This window comes from Octopus sinensis, linkage group LG1 (assembly GCF_006345805.1).
Source record: "Octopus sinensis linkage group LG1, ASM634580v1, whole genome shotgun sequence".
In the NCBI taxonomy this organism is placed as follows: domain Eukaryota; kingdom Metazoa; phylum Mollusca; class Cephalopoda; order Octopoda; family Octopodidae; genus Octopus; species Octopus sinensis.
The window spans coordinates 164,527,181-164,546,559 of record NC_042997.1 but is presented as its reverse complement, the minus strand read 5'-3'; the positions used below and the strand labels follow the sequence as shown (position 1 = coordinate 164,546,559).

General features: G+C 31.5%; 1 protein-coding gene across 9 annotated transcripts in view; it reads left to right on the top strand.

Moving 5' to 3' along the window:
* Positions 1 to 1,292: 1,292 nt before the first annotated feature.
* The window catches only part of LOC115215987 (retinoic acid receptor RXR), a 117,193-nt gene continuing 99,106 nt past the window's right edge, over positions 1,293 to 19,379 (top strand). For 2 of the 9 annotated variants that reach the window (XM_029785338.2, XM_029785335.2), the window contains exons 1-2: positions 11,834 to 11,944; positions 18,147 to 18,561. In XM_029785338.2, the coding sequence (XP_029641198.1) occupies positions 11,884 to 11,944; positions 18,147 to 18,561 (476 nt within the window). In that variant the 5' untranslated portion in view covers positions 11,834 to 11,883. Of the gene's footprint in view, positions 2,177 to 2,361; positions 2,488 to 2,594; positions 2,804 to 11,830; positions 11,945 to 18,146; positions 18,562 to 19,379 lie in introns of those variants that run through there. The other 7 variants (XM_029785337.2, XM_029785342.2, XM_029785339.2 and 4 more) reach the window with 7 other exon arrangements.

The following is a 19,379-nucleotide window of genomic DNA, read 5'->3' as shown; positions in this document are numbered from 1 at the left end:
AAACTAATATGCAGTTTTCTGCTTGCCAAGTATTGCAAGTAATTAGGACATTTTGTAAATTTAGCTTCAAATTAAATACTTTTAAAAAAAGGGAGGAGGAAAGAAACTCCAAACCTGTTGATATGTGTGCGTTTGTGGGTGTGTATGTGTTGTGTGCTTTGATGTCTGATAATAGGGAACATAAATATATAGTGAAGTTCATGCGTTATCACACCGTACACCATGGGGGAATATCGATAGTGTAGTGCTTGCCCTGTAGAACCGAAACCGGCGCGCAATCTCCATTCCCTTAGAAATTATCACCGAACCCTTATGTCGTCTTCCGCTAGTCTGACGTTGTATAAATGCCAAGTGTGTGATGATGATGGTAGTTTCGATAATTATGATAAATGCGGTTTTCGGATTAGTTAAATACCATTTAGTTTAAAGTATATAATTCTACCATAAAAAAAAAAAGTGATTCAGTAGTGGGAGAGGAAAAGAAAAGGGACACAGAGAGCAGTGTGAGGTAAGTAGGTAGGTAGATAGGGAAGGTACATTTATCTGTTGTAAAGGTAGGTAGGTAAATAGGAAAGGAAAGAAAAAAAAAGAAAACAGAAATAAAGTATGACTTAGATGCAGTAAAGTCTATAATGGAGACGAAAAGTGCTGAAAAAAGGTGGCAGCCATAGGAGGAAGGGAATTATTATTTTCTCTTTATTTTTTTGTAAGTAATTAAAAAAAATTAGTACTAGAGAGAGGTAATAGAGCGGAATGTTATTTTATCTGAGAGAAAAAAATTATTACTAAAATAGAAATAAAGTATCCAGAAGGTGAGGGCGAGTGACGGACAAGAAAACTTAGAATTTGAATAGTGATTAGGATTGGGATAGTTGGCGAACAAAATGGATAGAATGTTATTAAAGAGGGAGATAGATGTGAAGATGAAATTTGAAAAAGAAAAACAATTAGTTTTAGTAAAAAAGAAGATACTTTTTTTTAAAGAGAGGTGAGTTTGAGCAACGAAAGAAAGTTAGAGATAAAAGAGGGAAGAAAAAAAAATTGAATTAGAGCGAAAGAGTGAAGAAACTGAAAAGTAGAGATGAAAGAAAAAGGAAACAAATTTAAATAAAAATAAGCAGAAAAGTAGAACGAAAATTTAGAGGAAGTGGAGCTATGAAGAGAGAGAAAGAGAGAGATAGAGAGGGAAGGAGAGAGTGAGAGCGGGCACGCAAGTGAGAGAGACAGAGACAGAGGGAGGAGAGAGGGCACGCAAGTGAGAGGGAGGGGGTCAGTGGAGGAGGGGTAGGAAGAGTGCTTTCGTCAGTAATAAGAGACAAGCTGTGGTTTACTTAAGGTTTTCTCATTATTGCTGAATGGCCGCATCAAGTAGGTGGTAAAACACTGCCTCTGTTTCTATGGTACTGTTACATACGACCTTGATTACTTAGTTCATCATCTAACAACTTATTAATGAGGAACAGAAGCAACTATTGATTAAGTTTTTATTTTTTTATTGGAAACAAACTACTTATGAAAAACAAAAAAATCCATTCAAACTCTTTTTGTTTTCATCAATCTACACATGCTTGAAAAAAAAAGTTATTAGAACTATTCTGAGGAGTTTATAATTTTCTTACAGAGATAATGGTGGAAATTACATTGACTATTCACCTTTCGTCCGTGATTACTGAAGCCACTTGTAGAAGAGTTGCTAATATTCACGTGTATTAAATTTTTTAGAGCACTTTATTTTCTATATACATTTATATATATTTGTATATATATATAAAATTAATAATTGAAAGAAAAAAAAAACATTTGAAAACAAATCAGACTTTTAATATTTTTTAAAATTTCCGTTGATCTCATCAGGAGTAAGTGATACTCAGCGATTTTTGAGAAATACTTGATTTATCAAGTTATATACTATGAAGTATTGACCTCTCTCAATCATTGTGGCTTTTTTTTTTTTTTAAATACATCAACCTTCCCCAAACCTTGAACTCTTCACCCAACACTTTTTACCGCGTTTCCTAGAGACCAGCCGCTTCTTATGATAGCCTTACAGTATGCTTATCTTGTTGACGGATGACTTATAGTACTATAAAATTCTCTAGATCATCTTCCTATATGAACATCGCCGTTAGGAAAAACTAAATGGCTCATTTACCATTTGGACACTATAGAAACCCTGGTAAGTTATGTAACTTTTAAAAAAAAATTTAATGCAAGCTACAAAAAAAATACATAACATTTAACTTGGATTTTTTTTTGTATCTAATTATTTGATGTAATTATTATTTTCAAAATATTTGCTTCTTTGATGTTAGTTACGAATTTTTATTCATGTCTGATCATCCGTACATTTGAAAGCTCCGTATTTTGACGAAAGTTGACGGTGCTCCTGCACATTATCATGGCCGCTGCCTGCTCACTTGTGTAGTTGCTACTTCCATTGGAAACGTTACTCATACTACCACTCCAACTAGACACTGAGAGAACATGGTAAAATTAAAGCGGTTGTGTTGGATAAAATATTTTTTTTCCACAACAGTATATATAATTATGTATGCTTTAGTTTAGGCTTTTAGTAATATAAATCGCTTTTTATTTCACTTTTACTGCTCTCTTGCATTTCTTTTATTTGTCTTTCTCTCTTTATCTCTCTCTCCCTCTCTCTATTTATCTCTTACTCTATCATCACTCTATTATTCCTACACTGACCTCTCTATTTTACTGTTTATGTGAATGTATGTTGTCCAGTCCGTAATCCCCTCCCCTTAGCTTCGATTTCTCGACCAGATGGATACTTCAGACATAGGTAAGCAATTGTTTTTTTCTGCCTCCTGAATGTGTGCCTTTATATCTTTTCCCCAGCGAGTCTTTTTACATATCTGTAAAAGCTTCAAAGTTAAATGATGTGATATTGGAGTATAATAACACATATCACAACTACCCCCTACATTGTATGTTGCCTCCGTAAAACACGTGGAATATGATGTTTATACCAAGTTATAATTAGTAACTATTAATAATAATAAAATTTTATGACGTTTATCACATCTTAATAGCATATCCCCTATTTAAATTCCGTTTATTCAGCTATGAAATGTATGTGTATACACTGCATTGTCGAGTCGACTATCTCGTAGCCGCCATCATCTCATCTTCTATTTTAAACCATTTCAAAATAAAGTGTTCTCGGCACGTGTGTTCTGCTAACCCAATATTACTTGTAAAGGTAAACATCTTTGTGTTGTCTGCCTCTATTATCATTTCTAGAAATGTTTGTTTGCTATATATTATTCAGAGATAACGCATAACTGATACTACATGCACGATCCATTGCGTCGAGCTAGTGTGCTATCTCGCTGAACTTCAATAGATGTTGTTTATGGAATTCCCTTTTCTATTCTAAGGACTAATATCTTTTAACTCTTAGCCGCTGTTCATATATATATATATATGTATATTCATCCATCTATCCATCCATCCGCCCTCTTCTTTTGCTAGAATTAGGTCTTCGGCCTGGTAATTATTGGACATTTGCGGCTTCACGTTCATTCCACTGGCTTCACTATTATCTGCCAATTTCCATATTAATAATACCCCAATAAATTGCTGTACCTGAATGTGAACGGTTAATAAAAGATATTCTTCAAAGTTTCTTTTTAGCAGTTATGAGATATTTAATATATTCCTATTTTTCATTCACTGAACAAAAATATTTACCGTTTTCCCAGAATTTTTTATTTTTTATTTCGATTAAAGTTCAGTTAAATAGGGTAGGATCAGCGTATTTTAATAATTTCTGACTAAAATGAATCGTCCATATAATATCACGTTTCTGGGAGAATATGTTGTGTGTAGTGGATTGAAACAGCTTAAGCATATTCGGATCAGTGGACCCCGACAGTAAATGTAGGCCAACCTGTCTCAGACAGTCGAGTTATAAAAAGAACGTGTATGTATGTATATACATATGCACATTTATGTGTATGTTTATAGTAATGGCAGAGCCAACTGTGGAGAACAGTTATTTATGGTTGTAAAGTAAGCTGTTATTTCTCTCAATTCCATCAACTAAATACGACTATGTTGAGATAGGGGGCAAGTGGAGTAGAGCTAGTCCGAATTAATGGTAATTTACGCTTACTAAATCATATAGTTGCTATATAAACTTGAAATCATTCTCACTTTATATCTCTCTCTCTCCTTCTCTCGCTCGCTGCTGTGTCACATTTTTTCATGTAGTCACATAGGCGAACTGCTTATTGTTGATATTTGCTGTTGTGGAAAGAAGTCTAGATTCTTAATGCTTGCTTTCCAATATCGTTGTTTCTTACTCATTTAAATGACATAGTTTCACATTGTTTAATGTCGCTGCTCAGAGACGGATGCAAACAAGACGATCCTATTTACATTTACAGCATGAAGAAATTCACTTCGTTTTGTATGGCAAAAATTAGATATGTTCCGAAACACAGGTTTCGATTATTTTTTTTTTTAATGGAAAATAACTCTGATGTCATTGACTTTTAACTTAGATGCGAATGTCGTAATGACTTACATTGTAGTTGATAGATATTTATTTGAAGACATGCCTGACTTTGTCTCAACCCCACCATATTTTCGTTATTTCGAAGTGAAACCACAAGTTTTATTAAGTGTAACATAACCAGTTAATAGGTGAACCATTTTATTTGCATACCTTTAGAGATAGGAAATCTTTATGTGTATATTTATATTCCTAAGCAGGCATAAGGCATGCAAATATGGTTCATCTCTCTCTCTCTCTCTCTCCATTATATATATATATATTTATATATATAGAATGGTTTTATATTTTACCTATGATTGATTGCTCTATGATCCATCATGATAGGTCCTTGCCTATCACTTCCCAGACTCATTTAATTCAGCGACATAAAGACATAAAAATTAATCCCTTAACCCACGTGAAGCTAATTTTTGAGACTTATATCTCAACTTAAATTAATCCAAAATGAATTATTTAAAAAAAAAAAAGTTGGCTATATTGCATTTAATTCGTTTCGATTTAATTCGATACTTCTAGAATTTAGCTGCTTTATGTATACAATAAACTATATTTTCCGTTATTGTTTGTCGTCACAGCCGAACACATGAACAGTTTACTCAATTCTTTGCTTGTGTCAAAGGATATATCTTGTTTACTTTCTCGTTTCCTTTCTTTCGTTCTAAACATGGATTGTCAATGTATAGGAAGTCAATAAGATGATTCCACCCCACCTTTTTCTTTCATTTTTTTCTTCTTTTTTTCCAAAAAAAATGCTATTTACTTTTATAGTAGCTTTTGAGTCTTCTGTTGATAATGGGTATATATTTTCCCCTTGTAGATGCTTTTTTTTTGTGTTAAGAAAGCTCATTAAAACAGTTGAAGTTTCTTTACAAGTCTTTAGTTTCAGATCATTAGTTTTTGTTTTGATTTTCATCTTATTTACTTTTTCGACAGATTTGTCAAGGATAGTTTTCTTTAAAGTGTGCAACTTAAATTTTTGAAATGGAATATAACCACTAATTATTTTTGAAAAATCACTGTATGCTAAGATATTCATATTGTATGGGGATTCAATAAATTTCATAGATTATGTAGATTTCCTTCATTTGGTTGAGCATTTCACTCTTTAATAAAATAATCGACGATTATGTGGCCTTTTTAAATTTTTTTTTTTTTTTTTACTTCTGTGACAAGCAGAAGTCTTGATAATGCATTAATGCTTAATGAATGACTTGTTTATAGGGGATCTGTTCTAATATACATTTAGTTATCTCGCTCTGCTAGCTACTCTTGACTTCCTGACTCCCTCTTTACCTATGAGCTGTTCATGATGATCAAGAGGATCTCATTAGGAAACTTGCATGTCACAAGTCGGAAGTGTATGCGGAAGCTTGCCTTTTTATTAATTCATGTTCATTTTCTAGTTTTAATGTTTTTTTTTACTATATCGCCAACCAACCCCTGCTATTATTCCGGTTGATATGAGTCCTAATTAAATCCTATTTGATTTATATAAAAAAAAAAAAACAAATGTACTCTCACCCACCCCAAATCTGCATTTTAAGATTTTCTCATGGATTTAAATTACATGATATTCTGTTCCCCACCGCAGACACGAAGATTTTGCTTGCAGATGCTATTATTTCAAGTAGAGAATTAATCTCATGATGGCCGTTGTGGAGTTTTAAAAATACTTTGATGTGGAAGAACAATTTAATTTATTCAATAGTAACTTAACATTGTTACAAATATCTAGATTCTAGAGATGTTAATGATGTAAAGATAATGGTATTTACGGTTCTCTAGACTTAGACGATTCTTCTAAGTGTCTCAACGAAACACCAAGAATGTTCCCGAAATGAACATTGTAATTATGCAGAACTAGAGACGTTTCGTTAGATCTCGTTACTAAGAAATTAAATAAGAGCAAATCATTATCAAAGTGTATTTTCATGAAATTTCATTCGTAGAGATTAAAAAAAATTATACTATGATCTTATTTTTTTTATTTTATTATTATTATTATTATTACGAAGACCGTTCAGTATGCAGCATCCAGTATGTATCTTGTATAATTGGCGAATGTCAGCATGTTGAGGAGACACCTGAGTCAGCCTAATCTGACCTGATTATCAAATTTGTTAAAAGCTATCACGTTATTTTCAGCGCAAGCGGTAGGCATGGGAGGAAGATATTAAAGCGGCACTGATATTCGATCTATGGATGAATCTACTGTAATCAATCTCCACGAGAGCAGAAACTTGTTATAGAATTGAATCAATAGGCTGAATAAAGAAACAGCAGTACAAATATGAATAGAAGAGTTCAAGCTGTATTTACTTGGTCGTCAGATTTTATGGGTTAGCTAAACCATTATGAAAGGTGGATGGCTAGAAACTTCAAGCTTCGTCATTGACATTGTGTCTCTGAATCGAGTAGTTTGATACGGTCAAATGTACGTTAAAAAATAAGAACTATTAAGAAGCTAGATTATGCAAATGTATTTGCAAAATTGTCAATCTTTTCTACTTAGATAAGTTTCAGTTTTGTATGTTTAGTTTATCTCAAAGCAGGATTTTATGATGCAACAATGTGTTAATATCAACTTATATTGATTAAAGAAAAGTGTTGTTTGATACTTAATGACTTGCGTTTTAAAAATAATCACAGGATTGATTAGGGAGGGGCTCAATCAATATACCAAAGGTTAGACTAAAATAAAACCAAAGGTGGTGTAATAGCAATTTATGGTCAGATTTGGTTTTCAAGTTTGACTTTATTGAACTACATTTTTGTGTGAGTTAAAAATGAACGTAAAGCAAAACTAAATACAGCATTTGAATGTTTTTACAAATTTATATTTTTATATGCATTCTTAATGTTTATGGAGAAGTTTAAAAATTTATATTTTTTAAAATTGTTTCTGATCATTTTTTTTTTCCTGGTTTCTTTTTCTTCGAGAGTGCTTGTGCTCTACACATTCTGATAGCTCAAAAAACTATATTTTGCCATCACCTCACACTAAAAAAATAAATAAATAAACTGAATGCTTATGTATATCGTGTGTGTGTATGTATTTGTATGTGTACGTATGTTTCTGTGTTTGTATGTATTTATATGTATGTGTACATGTTTCTGTGTGTGTGTATGTGCATACGCACATGTTTATGTGGTGTATTTTGCAAATGGGTTGAAAGTTCCCACGTTTTACCCTTTCTGTTATTTGATTGAGAAACTTTCATTATAAGATAGTATTTATTGGATCTTGTGAAAATTTGATAAAGATGCTTTATCAGTGATAGATTAGTGGGCGGGCAAATGTTGAACTTGGTTTTTTTTTTCTTAGTTATATTTCAGCTGTTTCAGATATTTTCCCCTTCACTAAAATCGCATGAAACTTTAAAAAAGCTAAATAAATCTCTTCATCTCATATTATCAAGTATTTATATTTGGAAAATATTTCTTCAGATTCTTTTATGTCCAGTCTGATAAACTAGCTTAAATTTAAATGTTAGCTCAACGTTTTTGTACGAAAAAAATTAACAATTTTATAAAAATGACATAGCTATCAATTCTGACATTCTTTTTTGTTCAATAGATATTAAAATGTATTTTGTAGATATGTTTATTGCAATTGTTGTTATTGCTATGTCATTCAAAATACGGCTTTTTCATCTACATAATCTTCTGAAAAAAAAAATAGCGTATACATTAATAATTAGAGGGTTGGCTTTGAGTTGCATCTGATATTGTGAAGGTTGTAGTAATTGCTTAATATATCTTTATAGTTACAAGGTGGTAATATATTACTTAAAGATGTGTCAAAATAGAACAATAAATTCTATCTTATTAACTAACCTCAATGTTACTGCTTGTTTTAACTGTTTCTAAAAATGGTAGTTATAGTATTAGTTGTGAAGAAAAAAATCCTATAAGTACAGACAGACATGGCTGTGTTGCTAAGAAGTGATTCACAATTGCAAGGTGGGTTCTGGGTTTAATCTCACAGTGTAGCACCTGTGTAGGTTTGTGTGTATATAAAAGGTAAAGTTGGCAGAATCACTGCCATCTTCTCTTTGCAGTATTCATCTCTTTTTTGACCTGGTCAAATTTACTTTGCTCTCTTTTTCTATTAATAAGTACCACTGTACTGGGTTTCATATAAACTAAAATCCTTGAAGGTAGTACCCTAGCATAGCCAATAGTTCAATAATGAAGTCAGTAAAAGATTTGTTCATCTTGGTTCATTCAATATTCTTCCTGTGTTCTATAATAGAGTATTATTTAGATTTTAGTTTCTGTTTTCTTTCCCTGTAGATCTTTTGTTCTATTAATGAATAAAGAATTTTTTTTCATTTCAATCAATAATCTTGTGTTTGCTGCAAGTTAAAGAAATTATAATTATCCTATTACAGAGGGAGTGGGGTTGGGTTCATATCCAATACATTAAGATTTTTTAAAGTTGTTTCTGAAGATTTCTTAAAAATATAAATTAATCTTTTACTAAATGTGTAATTCTATTTATTTTTGACATGAATGTGTAGTCTAATCATTTATTAGTTTTTAAATTTTTCATATAAGTGGAACAGTGAACAAATCGATATAATTTGGAAGTCTCTTTAGCTCCAATAAATCAACTGCTAATTATAGATATAAATGATATACATCTATTCATAGTTTTTAATGGATTTGTGTTGGCAACATTGTTTATTAGGATGCATAATCCATGCAGTTTCTTTTGCATTTTTTTAAATACGTAAACAAATTTTTCTTAATTCATATGCTTCTCTAAATAAACTCAGTTGTTTTGTATTAGATTTATTTTTAAATAGTGGTTGCACACGCAAAAAAAAAAAAGCCTGGTTCTTCAGTATCCAGATGACCTAGTTGTGGTAAAGATCCAGCTATTAGTAGATATGACCTGTAAGCATCAGTAAAAAAAGATAAAAAAAAAAGAAAGAAAACACTTTTGTTCAGAGTATAAAATACCAAAGTGTAGAATATGCAAACAGTGGTGGGGCTGTATTGATATGGCATTCATTCACTACAAGATCAATGGTAGTTAAATTTTTCTACCTTGGCAACCTAATGTATGTTGATGAGAATATTTTAGCCTATCAGTATTTTTAGTGCTGGCACTGATTAGAATCATTTAAGGTAAACTATTTGTGTTGACTGGAATTTCTTTACTTTTTGAGCATGTGTATAAAAAGAAAGATTTTGAGGAAGAAAAGGAAAAACTGAATGATGTGATAAATATATCTAAAGTAAATAGTTTTAGGTTTTAATCGTGTATTGTTTGGATCTAAATACAGTTCTAGCTAGACAGCTGGATGTAATTACAAAAACAAGTAAACCGAAATGATAATTATGTTTCTCCAATTCTATTTGAACTATTTGTAAAGGTAAAGGATGTTTTTAAAAAAATAGTGAATGAAAATGGATGTTGTAATAATTATCAGCAGCAATGCTCTACATGTAGTTAAGATAGCATCAAACATTTAAGAATTCTATATTCAGCTCATTGCTGAGAACCTAGTTTGCTTGCTGTTAGTGAAGGCTTGACTTAAAATGTGTCTTTTATGCTGTAGCTGTCATGGACAAGCTGCATGCTGAGTGAGATATTCTGGTAAATTGGCATGCAGATGATAGCTTATCAAATGTTAAGTCTATTTTACTAAAATGAAAAGTCTTGATCATAGATATTTGAAATTTTAACTTATATTAGAATTTCTCAAATAATTTTAATACATTGTATTCTTATTAAGAATCCAAGGTTATTTCTTTTCATTGACTAACCTTATCAAAAGTAGCTGTGAATTGCAATTGCTGATTTATTAAAGCTAGGGAAAGCTTTAATAAATCATCACTTTATGAAACTTCTAATATATATTAAAATATTAACCTTTTTTTTCTCTTTGTTGGGTTAAACAGTCTTAAAGACTTTTTCTCTTTTCTAGTTGCTTAGCTACTTTAATCTATAAGCAGTTCACAAAGATTCAAAATATTCCATTAATGAGCTCTCTGTCCTAGTCACCCCCCCCCCCCCTCAGTTAACTCCACTGTTTATTGTTAAAGTTTTCTGTTTGAGAATTAATCTTGAAACACTGAAATAGCTTTCAACAGTATTACAATGAAACAAGACAGTTTCCCATATTGGAAAGGGGAGAAAAATGATATAACTTTTTCATAGCTTCTTCATTAATCATTTTTATACCATTGTTTTCAATATCTCATTGCTGGAGGTAAAATTTTCTTAATGGCAGAGTAAAAAAGAAAAAAAATTTGGTTATTTTACCAATATTCCTTCCTTCACCCATGAGTAAAAATACCCTAGAGACTTCAAACTGACTGGAATTTTGCTTTCCTATTTTGTCTAGTCTCCTCAAATTAGAGAATGAAATTGAGTGGTTAATAGTTTTTATCATATATAGATTTTAAAAAATAAACCTTTGTTCTTTTGTTCTTAAATTCTAGTTGTAATATCAACTCCATCTAGAAATTCTTGATTTAATTATTCCTACATGTAACTTGTCTATAGAAAATTCTTGAAATTGTGCTTTAAAATTCTATCTAAATGTGAGCAAAAGTATATTTTTATAGTCATTACACAATTTTCTCCAAGATATCTTCTGATGAATGATAACAATTTATGATTGCTTACTCTTTTTTGATGTTAAATAACTGAAAGACAATTTGAAATTTTTTCATCTCTGAATATTCTCTTTTTACTGTCTTTTATCCCAAATTCTTCAGTTGATTTATCTCTAAATTGCATTGTTTTCTGTCCAGTTAAATATTATCTACTTTATCTTTTTCCTGTGTGATATTTCTTAAGGCTTTTGTAAGAGACTAGCTACACTACAAATATTCTGCTGAATGTTTGAAGCTAAGAGACAGTTTGTATATGTGATTTTCTGAACATAGAAAGGAAGATAGTATGAGTGATACTCTTTTACAGAAACTATAGATCTTTAAAAGCAATTTTCTAAGTATGTAAATATTTGAGCTTTACATTTTGAATATAATTCCCTGGAAGTGGCAAGCTATCTTTCACTGGCACTGTTACAACTGTTCCTCTCACACTAGTTAGTTACTTCTCACCTTCCATACAACTAGCATCAGTTGCTACATCTCCACTACCGTCTCTACTTTTTCGTTTTTGTTTTCCTTTTTCTTTTTTTGAATGCTGGTGGAAATGCCAGCAAAATGTCAGCTGGGCCCATTTTTTTTTTTCTATTTGTTCCACATTGATTAGGTTCTCCTTCAGTGGTCCTCCTCATTCACTAATTGAAACTCATCTGAATTGTATATTTTGTTAAAGGCAGCAGCAGCATTACTGCTGATAAACAACTTCTACCATGTGGCTGATAGGGAATGGTGCTAGGGCTGGCTATGAGACAACTAATAACTCTATTTCTGGTAAGCAGCATAATTGCTGTTCTCTGTATCTTTTTTTTTTTTTCTTTCAGTTATTAGTTTTATTATTTCCAACATGAATCTTCTTTATAGTTTTGCTTTTATTTGTATTAAAAATTCTTTCATCTTCCCTAATTATCTCGATTTGTGAGATAGTATATACTTTATAAGTTTTTTCTAATTGTGTGTGTTCATGTCTCTTGTGTTTTGACTTCCTGGAAGTTTGAACATGCAGATTTGTTTGAAATCAAGCTCGATATTTTTTTTTCTCCCATTTTTGGAATTATTTCAAGTTTACTCTTACATTTTCTTTCAGAAACGAATATTTTTTTTATATTGTTATTGCTGAAATTTTGTGACAGCTATTTTCTTTTTAAGTAGTTGACTCAGCTAATTTACATTTCTCAGGTGATTCAGTCAGCCATTCTGTCACTTTCACTGCATTCTACTTTTCACTTGCTCTTTTCTTCAGTAGCATATTTTGATTGTTTTTAGAATATTTTGTTGAAGATAATTTTAGATGCTTCAACTCAGACTTGCTTAGATTCAAGAGAATAACATTTCTGCATTTTATTTCTGTTTTACTTATACATTCTTATACATACTGTTTATATGTTTATTTACTATTAATTTTTATATAATAGTTATCAATTGAATGGTTAGTAATTTAACTGGCTATTGATAAAGTGATAATTTTCTTAGTGATGTTATTCTACTTGACATATCTAATGCTGTAAAAAGATGCAGCCAATAATATCCTTCTGTTTTCTCTGCATCAGTAATCTACTAAGTATTTTTCTAGTTTTACTTCAAATATTTCTTTCTAAACATTTATCAAATTGCCATTTTATTTTTGTTATCTATTGAATATTCTAAACTAAATTTTATAAGTATCTCATCATAGCATATTTTAGATGTGGTATTTGATAAATTTTAATGAGTTTTAAAAATATTTTTGGTCTTTATTTTGTGAATTGTGTTCTTTGTACCTTTTGAGGTTTTACGAAAAATTGGTATTTGCATGAATGTTTTTCAATCTAGCTCATTAGTCTTTGGATTTCAGTTATCAAAAGATAATGATGATAATCTTTTTTTTTTTTCTTGTATATATAGATTAGTCTAAATAAATTAATGATTATCTCTCCTAAACATTTTTGTTCAATCTCTCTTTGCTTTTTATTCTTCAACATATTTTTATGAATTTCTTGCAAAAGGTATAGAGGCTACAATTTAAAAATTATCTTACAAAAGCTAATTGCCTGATTAAGTTCTCGTGTTTTAGTTTTAACTAAAAATAATTTCAACAAATTCTAAAGACTATTATTAAAAGATCTTTGAAAGAGTATCATCTCTAAAACATAAACAACTATGGAGGTATCAAATTAGAAAAAAAAAATTCTGCTTGCAAGATAATTTAAATTGAGATTTTTCTATTCTCAAATAAAATTTTGAAAAGCGTCAATTTACAGTTTTGTATTTCTGTGAATTAGAATGTCTGTTGATATCATTTTAATACCCACTTTTTTATGCTTGCATGGTTCAGGAAGAATTCATTGAGAACAATTTTATATGGCCAGATGCCCTTCCTGTTGTCAACCCTAGCTGTTTATAAACAAAACAATGTTACCCCATGGAGGGATATAGCTGGAATGACAATGTTTGTTTGTAATTATCATGCAATGCCAAGACAAGACCAATATACACCCATATATGAATATATGATGGACTTTTTAGTTTCTGTCTATCAAATTCATTAGGTTTGGGTCAGCCAGGTCTATAGTGGAAGGCATTTGTCGAAGATTCTACACTATGGGATTGGACCCCAAATCCAAACTGGTTGGAAAACAAACTTCCTAACTACACAACCATATGCATGTGTGTGGGTACACACACATACACACTAAAATTATATATTTCTAAAGTAATTGATCTTGCAATTTGTGTAGCCAATTTATATTTTAAATGTATTTTTCTTTATCTGCAATGTAGATAATGAACAATAGATATCTTTGTGTGTCAAAATTTTAATTAATATAAAGCATGCTTTCTGTATGATTGATTTGATATCAAACTCAGTGGCTGGAAAGAATTGGGAAATTCTGACTTGTTATCTCCTAGTGTGTAAATGAATCATAGTTATTGGATTAGTAATAAAATAGCATTACTGGATTAGTAAATTTTGCTACAAGCTGTAAAAGCGCCTTTTATGAGTTGATTGCTTAGACAGTTGTAAAAACCCCTTTCATGAGTTGATTGCTTAGACTCGGCCTTAAACAAACAACTCTGATGTGGGCGAGGAAGAACCATTGGGATTTTATAAGCTGTTTTTAATTCAGGATTAGGTTAAAAAGTTTATCCATTAGTGTTTTTTAGTTGTAGATGAAAAACTAACTAGATAGGTTAAAAAGGTTTTAATAAAAAATTTTATTGAATATAGATTTTTTTTCTTTTTATTAGTATTTTTATTTGCAGTGGTTATATATATATATATATATATATATGTGTGTGTGTGTTTATATATTTCATTATAATTGAAATATTTATAATTCCATATTTATATTTTAGTCTTCTTTTGAATGTCTTTTTTTTTTTTACTGTAACTTGCACAACAAATATTTGCTTAAGTGAATGTATTTTAACATCCTACTGGCCTCTATTTTCTGTTGTTTATCTCTCTTATTAGAGTAACTTGTATGTATCAGGTATACTGAATTCTAAGAGGAACCAATCTATTATCTTTAGGCTTACTCCCAAGATAAAGGAATAAGGGAGCATGTAATTTAACCCTTTAGTATTCAGATTATTCTTTCAAATGTAATGCTTTTTCATTCAAATTTTTAATTAATTGTGTATTATTTTGTAGCTTTGAAATTTTGATGTGATTGTATATATTTTTAAAATGGCATTGAAGGGTAAGTGTGATAGGTTGGATCTGACTGGTTAGCACATAAAACAGGGTAACATATTTGGGTTGGATATGACCTGTTTAAATGCTGAAGGGTTAAAAATGACTATAGAGAATAATGGTAGTTCTTTGGTTTAGCAGCCTTAGATGTTTGATACAACCTTCCAAAATGAAGGTTGTAGTTGGAGTATATTCTGCTATAAAGCTATGTTCATTCAGTTAGGAACAGTGCTAAGAAGAGAATGAAGCAATAGACACTTGTTACTACAACACGCAATTAACTGAAAAATGGATGACTTAGCACAATTACTATAGACAATATTGAAAATAGCTTGTGCATGTGTACACATAAGTATAGACATGCAGGATGAATTGCTTCGATGAAAATAGAATATCATGCAATTTAGTTTCCGATACTGATTTTGATTTTTAAAAAGAAAAAGATAGAACATCCCTAAATATGCATGGTTTGGGGGAAATTTAAATGAGATTCTTGCAATGTTAGGATCTTTCTGGTTTGAAAATAAAACGAATTAGCTTTTACTTGAAAATATCTTACTTGGGAGTGTCATATAAGAGTAATTGATAGCTTTTGCAGAATACAAGTTTAACCCTCCCTTCACACTCTTAAACGTTTTTATTTATTTATCATATATCTATAAAGCCTATATAAATATATCTCTAATATTTATGTATTCAAGCCTTTATTTTGCTTTTGCAGGAAGTTATTCTCTTTTTGGTCACACTTTTGTTTACTATAGCAGTTTTTAAGAATAGAATCAGATTTGAGAGAGTCCTTGTGTGACTCTGGTTAAGAAGCTTACTACTCAACCATTGGTCTTGGGTTCAGTCCCTCTGTGTAGCGGCTTCAGCAAGTGTCTTCTACTGTAGCCCTGGGCTAACCAAGACCATGTGAGTGGATTTGGTAGATGAAACGGAAAGAAGCTTTTTATATGTATTTATCTGTGTGTGTGTCTTTATGTTGTTTGTCCCTAATCACCACTTCACATCTGATGTTAGTTTAAAAACAAAGTACTAGTTTCCCTTCAAAGTAGTACCTCAGCATGAACTGATGATTTCAGCTTCTATTTTGTTCTATTTTTATAGTTAGTGTATTTTTATCTATGAACATTGGGTCAAAATATCATCTTTATATTTCTTTACAGCTACTACTGTATTAGCTTTCTGCCATACGCTTTTCCCTTACATTCTTCTTTAGATAGTTAGGTTGTGCGGGAGGGGGAATATTTCAGGAATATCTTCCTACATTGAATAGGATGGATGGAAGGATTGGATGAGAGTTAATATGGCTAAGTTAGTTTTGGAGATGACCTTATGATAAATGAGTTAGACAATTATGTTTGGTTTTGTTGTTGGATAAGTAATTAATGGTTAAGAACTTAAGAAAAAAATGTCTATCCCTGAGAGATGCCTAGCCAACCTCCCCATGCAATATACTCTCAACTTACACTTTCTGGTACTGCATGTGCTTTTGTTGTTGTTTTGTTTCAATACACCTTCAATATGGTCTTAAGAAGTAGGTGGGGGGGGGGGCAGATCCAAATTAGTGTCAAGTTGGAGAGAGGCCAACTGTCACTGTAAGGAAATTTAAATGTGTGCTTAAAAAATTCCCAAACGGTTATCTCTAGAATTAGGATAATTTGTAAGGAAATAGAAATAGCCTCACATGAAATTTGTTGATCCTTAATTTTGGGACAACTCTTTCTCTTGAGTTATTTCACATTTAATATCATTTTGTTGTTACAAATATACATACGGTCTTTATTAGATCTACCACATTACACTTGTTTCAATGAAGTGTTTTTGTCAAATGTTATTGAAATAGCTGTAGTGTGATATTTCTAATAAAGTTTGTAATAACTTTAGATCCTTATTACACACTGAGTACTGCCTCATTAAAGAACAGTGCATATTATGTATATTTGTACAAATATATATATATGAGAGCGAAACCATGAGATTGAGGGATGAATATACAGGTTGTTTACTAAAGCTATGCAGTAATTTTGTAACTGAAAGTTTTTCTCATGTCAAAAGTGTCACTTTTTTTTTTTTTTTTTTAATGAAATTTATGATAAAATCTAGTCCTTGGAAGCAGGTGGTGATTTGCTTCAATGACAATTTTACTCAGTTCCCAGAAGAGTTCAGTTTCTGTGCAGAATGGAGAATCTAATTTTTCAGGCATCTGCCTTTTGTCTGAGAGTGAGAACAATGGCATTGTCTTGAAAAAAAAAGTCAGAGGTAGTGTGCAGTCAGAGGTTTTATGGATGAAAGAAGTGGATGTCAGAACATGAGAGGGAGTTATTTAAATATATAGTTTAAACTTGTTAATTTAATTTTCAAATGCCTGTAATTGATAGAAAATATTTACAAATTTAAAGTTTAGTAATATTTCACTGGATAAACTTTTTCAGAGAAATATTCTTTCATCCAGTGTTTCATCATCTTGTTTAGCTCTAGATTAGTTTTGTTCAAGTTGGTCTGCTATCAAAAGCATTACACCAGTGACCAATTTTCTTTGGTTCAGGAACTGTATCTATGGTGATATTTGCTCATTATGTCTTTCCTTATTGAAAACTGTAAGATGCGTCTTAAACCTTTGGCCATACTAGGCTGAAATATTCTACCTGTTTTATTTTGAAACCAACTTGAGCTGGTCTGTCACACCTACCCTACTGTAATTGTAAAAATAAAGTCACATCATCGAAATCTGGAATCTATAAGATAATTCATGCTTAATTCAAAACAATGTGAATAAATAAACATTACTTTTGAATAAATAATCTGAATGCTAAAGGGTTAAGGGAGATTTTTCTCTTAAGCAAGTTGACTTATATTTTTTGGCTCTTGTTGGAGTTGGAAGATTCAGCAAAATAACTTCTCTGTTCATGTTTTCAGGTGTAACTTGATATTTTTTGAAGTTCTCATTGTTTAATTTCTAATGTGAGACTCTTAGTTTGCATTAACTTTTAATTAATCATTCTTATTCATTTACTCTATGTTCCTCTCTACATTTCTAATTCCCTTACAAACATCATAACCATCTTATTTTTGACTTCATCGTCCATGCTATACCCTATACGTATTTTGGTTATAACTTTGTCATAACTTGAGTTTAATGTTACACAGAATATTTACATAAAATTGATAACAGTGAGGGACTTGTCCAAGGTAGGTATGTTGTAAAATTAGAGTTTTGTGTAACCTTGTTAAACAAAGAAAATATCTCTGGTGTGAAGTTAATTTGAATGTTAACGATGTTTCAATTTTGTTTTTCAGATACTTTGGACAGCTCTATGCCGTCTGTCAGTTCTATGCCACTGAACTCTCCACCTGACATAAAACCAGACATATCCTCCCTAACACCGACTAGTTCACATGGACATTACTTTGGATTTGGACATGGCATGCCCCCTCAAATGCCTGCATCAGTTCCTTCGGCGATGCCCTCTTTACCAACTTCGTTACATTCAAATATGTCATCATTGGGCTCAAACCACATTTCCTCACAGGGTCACATGCATTCGCCTCCATTACAATCCCCACCTTCGTCCAGCCTAGGGTCGCCACCTATGATGTCACTTAGTCCTGGTTCAGCCAGCTCACCACCTCATATGTCTGGCTCTTTCTCCAGCAAGCATATTTGCGCCATATGTGGAGACCGAGCATCCGGTAAACACTACGGTGTTTATAGGTAAGTAGTCACTTTTATTGTTTTTTTTATATAGTTTCATTGGAATCTTTAAAATTTCTCTTGTATATTTTTGTATTATTGTATGGAATCACCATTTTATACTCTTGTGGAGACTACTTAAACCATAGTGTAATTTACTCCAATGTAAAAGTTTCCAATTCATGGAAGCTTCAAAAAAATTTAACTATTCTCTACATCTTTTTCTTTTTTGTTTGTTTCTTATATAAGGGGTACAGTACATCCTTCCTTGTCATGGCTTACTAGCTGTACACAAATGTTTATATAGATTAAAGAAATAAATAAATAAAACTGTTTTATTTATTATATATATATATATCTCATGTGACCGACCAGGCTATAAAATGTTACTACACATCGCTGGTCACAATGCGCTTTGCATTGTTTTAGCCTTCAAATGACACCACCCCGCTGGCTAAGTGAGCAGGTCAACAGAAGAAAGAGTGAGAGACAGTTGCGGCGAAAGAGTACAGTAGGGATCGCCACCACCCCCTGCCAGTGCCTCGTGGAGCTTTTGATGTTTTCGCTCAATAAACACTCACAATGCCTGTTCTGGGAATTGAAACCGCGATCCTACGACCACTGGGCCATTGTGCCTCCACTATATATATATATATATATATATATATATATATATATATATATATATATATTACTTGAGATAGTGAGTGTCACACAGTAAAATTAGAAACTGTTACCTGGTGAGCACATCAGTAAGCTAGTTTCTCTTTTAAAATTGCTGCTTATGTTTAGCTTCTTTCTTTAGTGTACACTTTATGTGTATACACACACTCACTTGA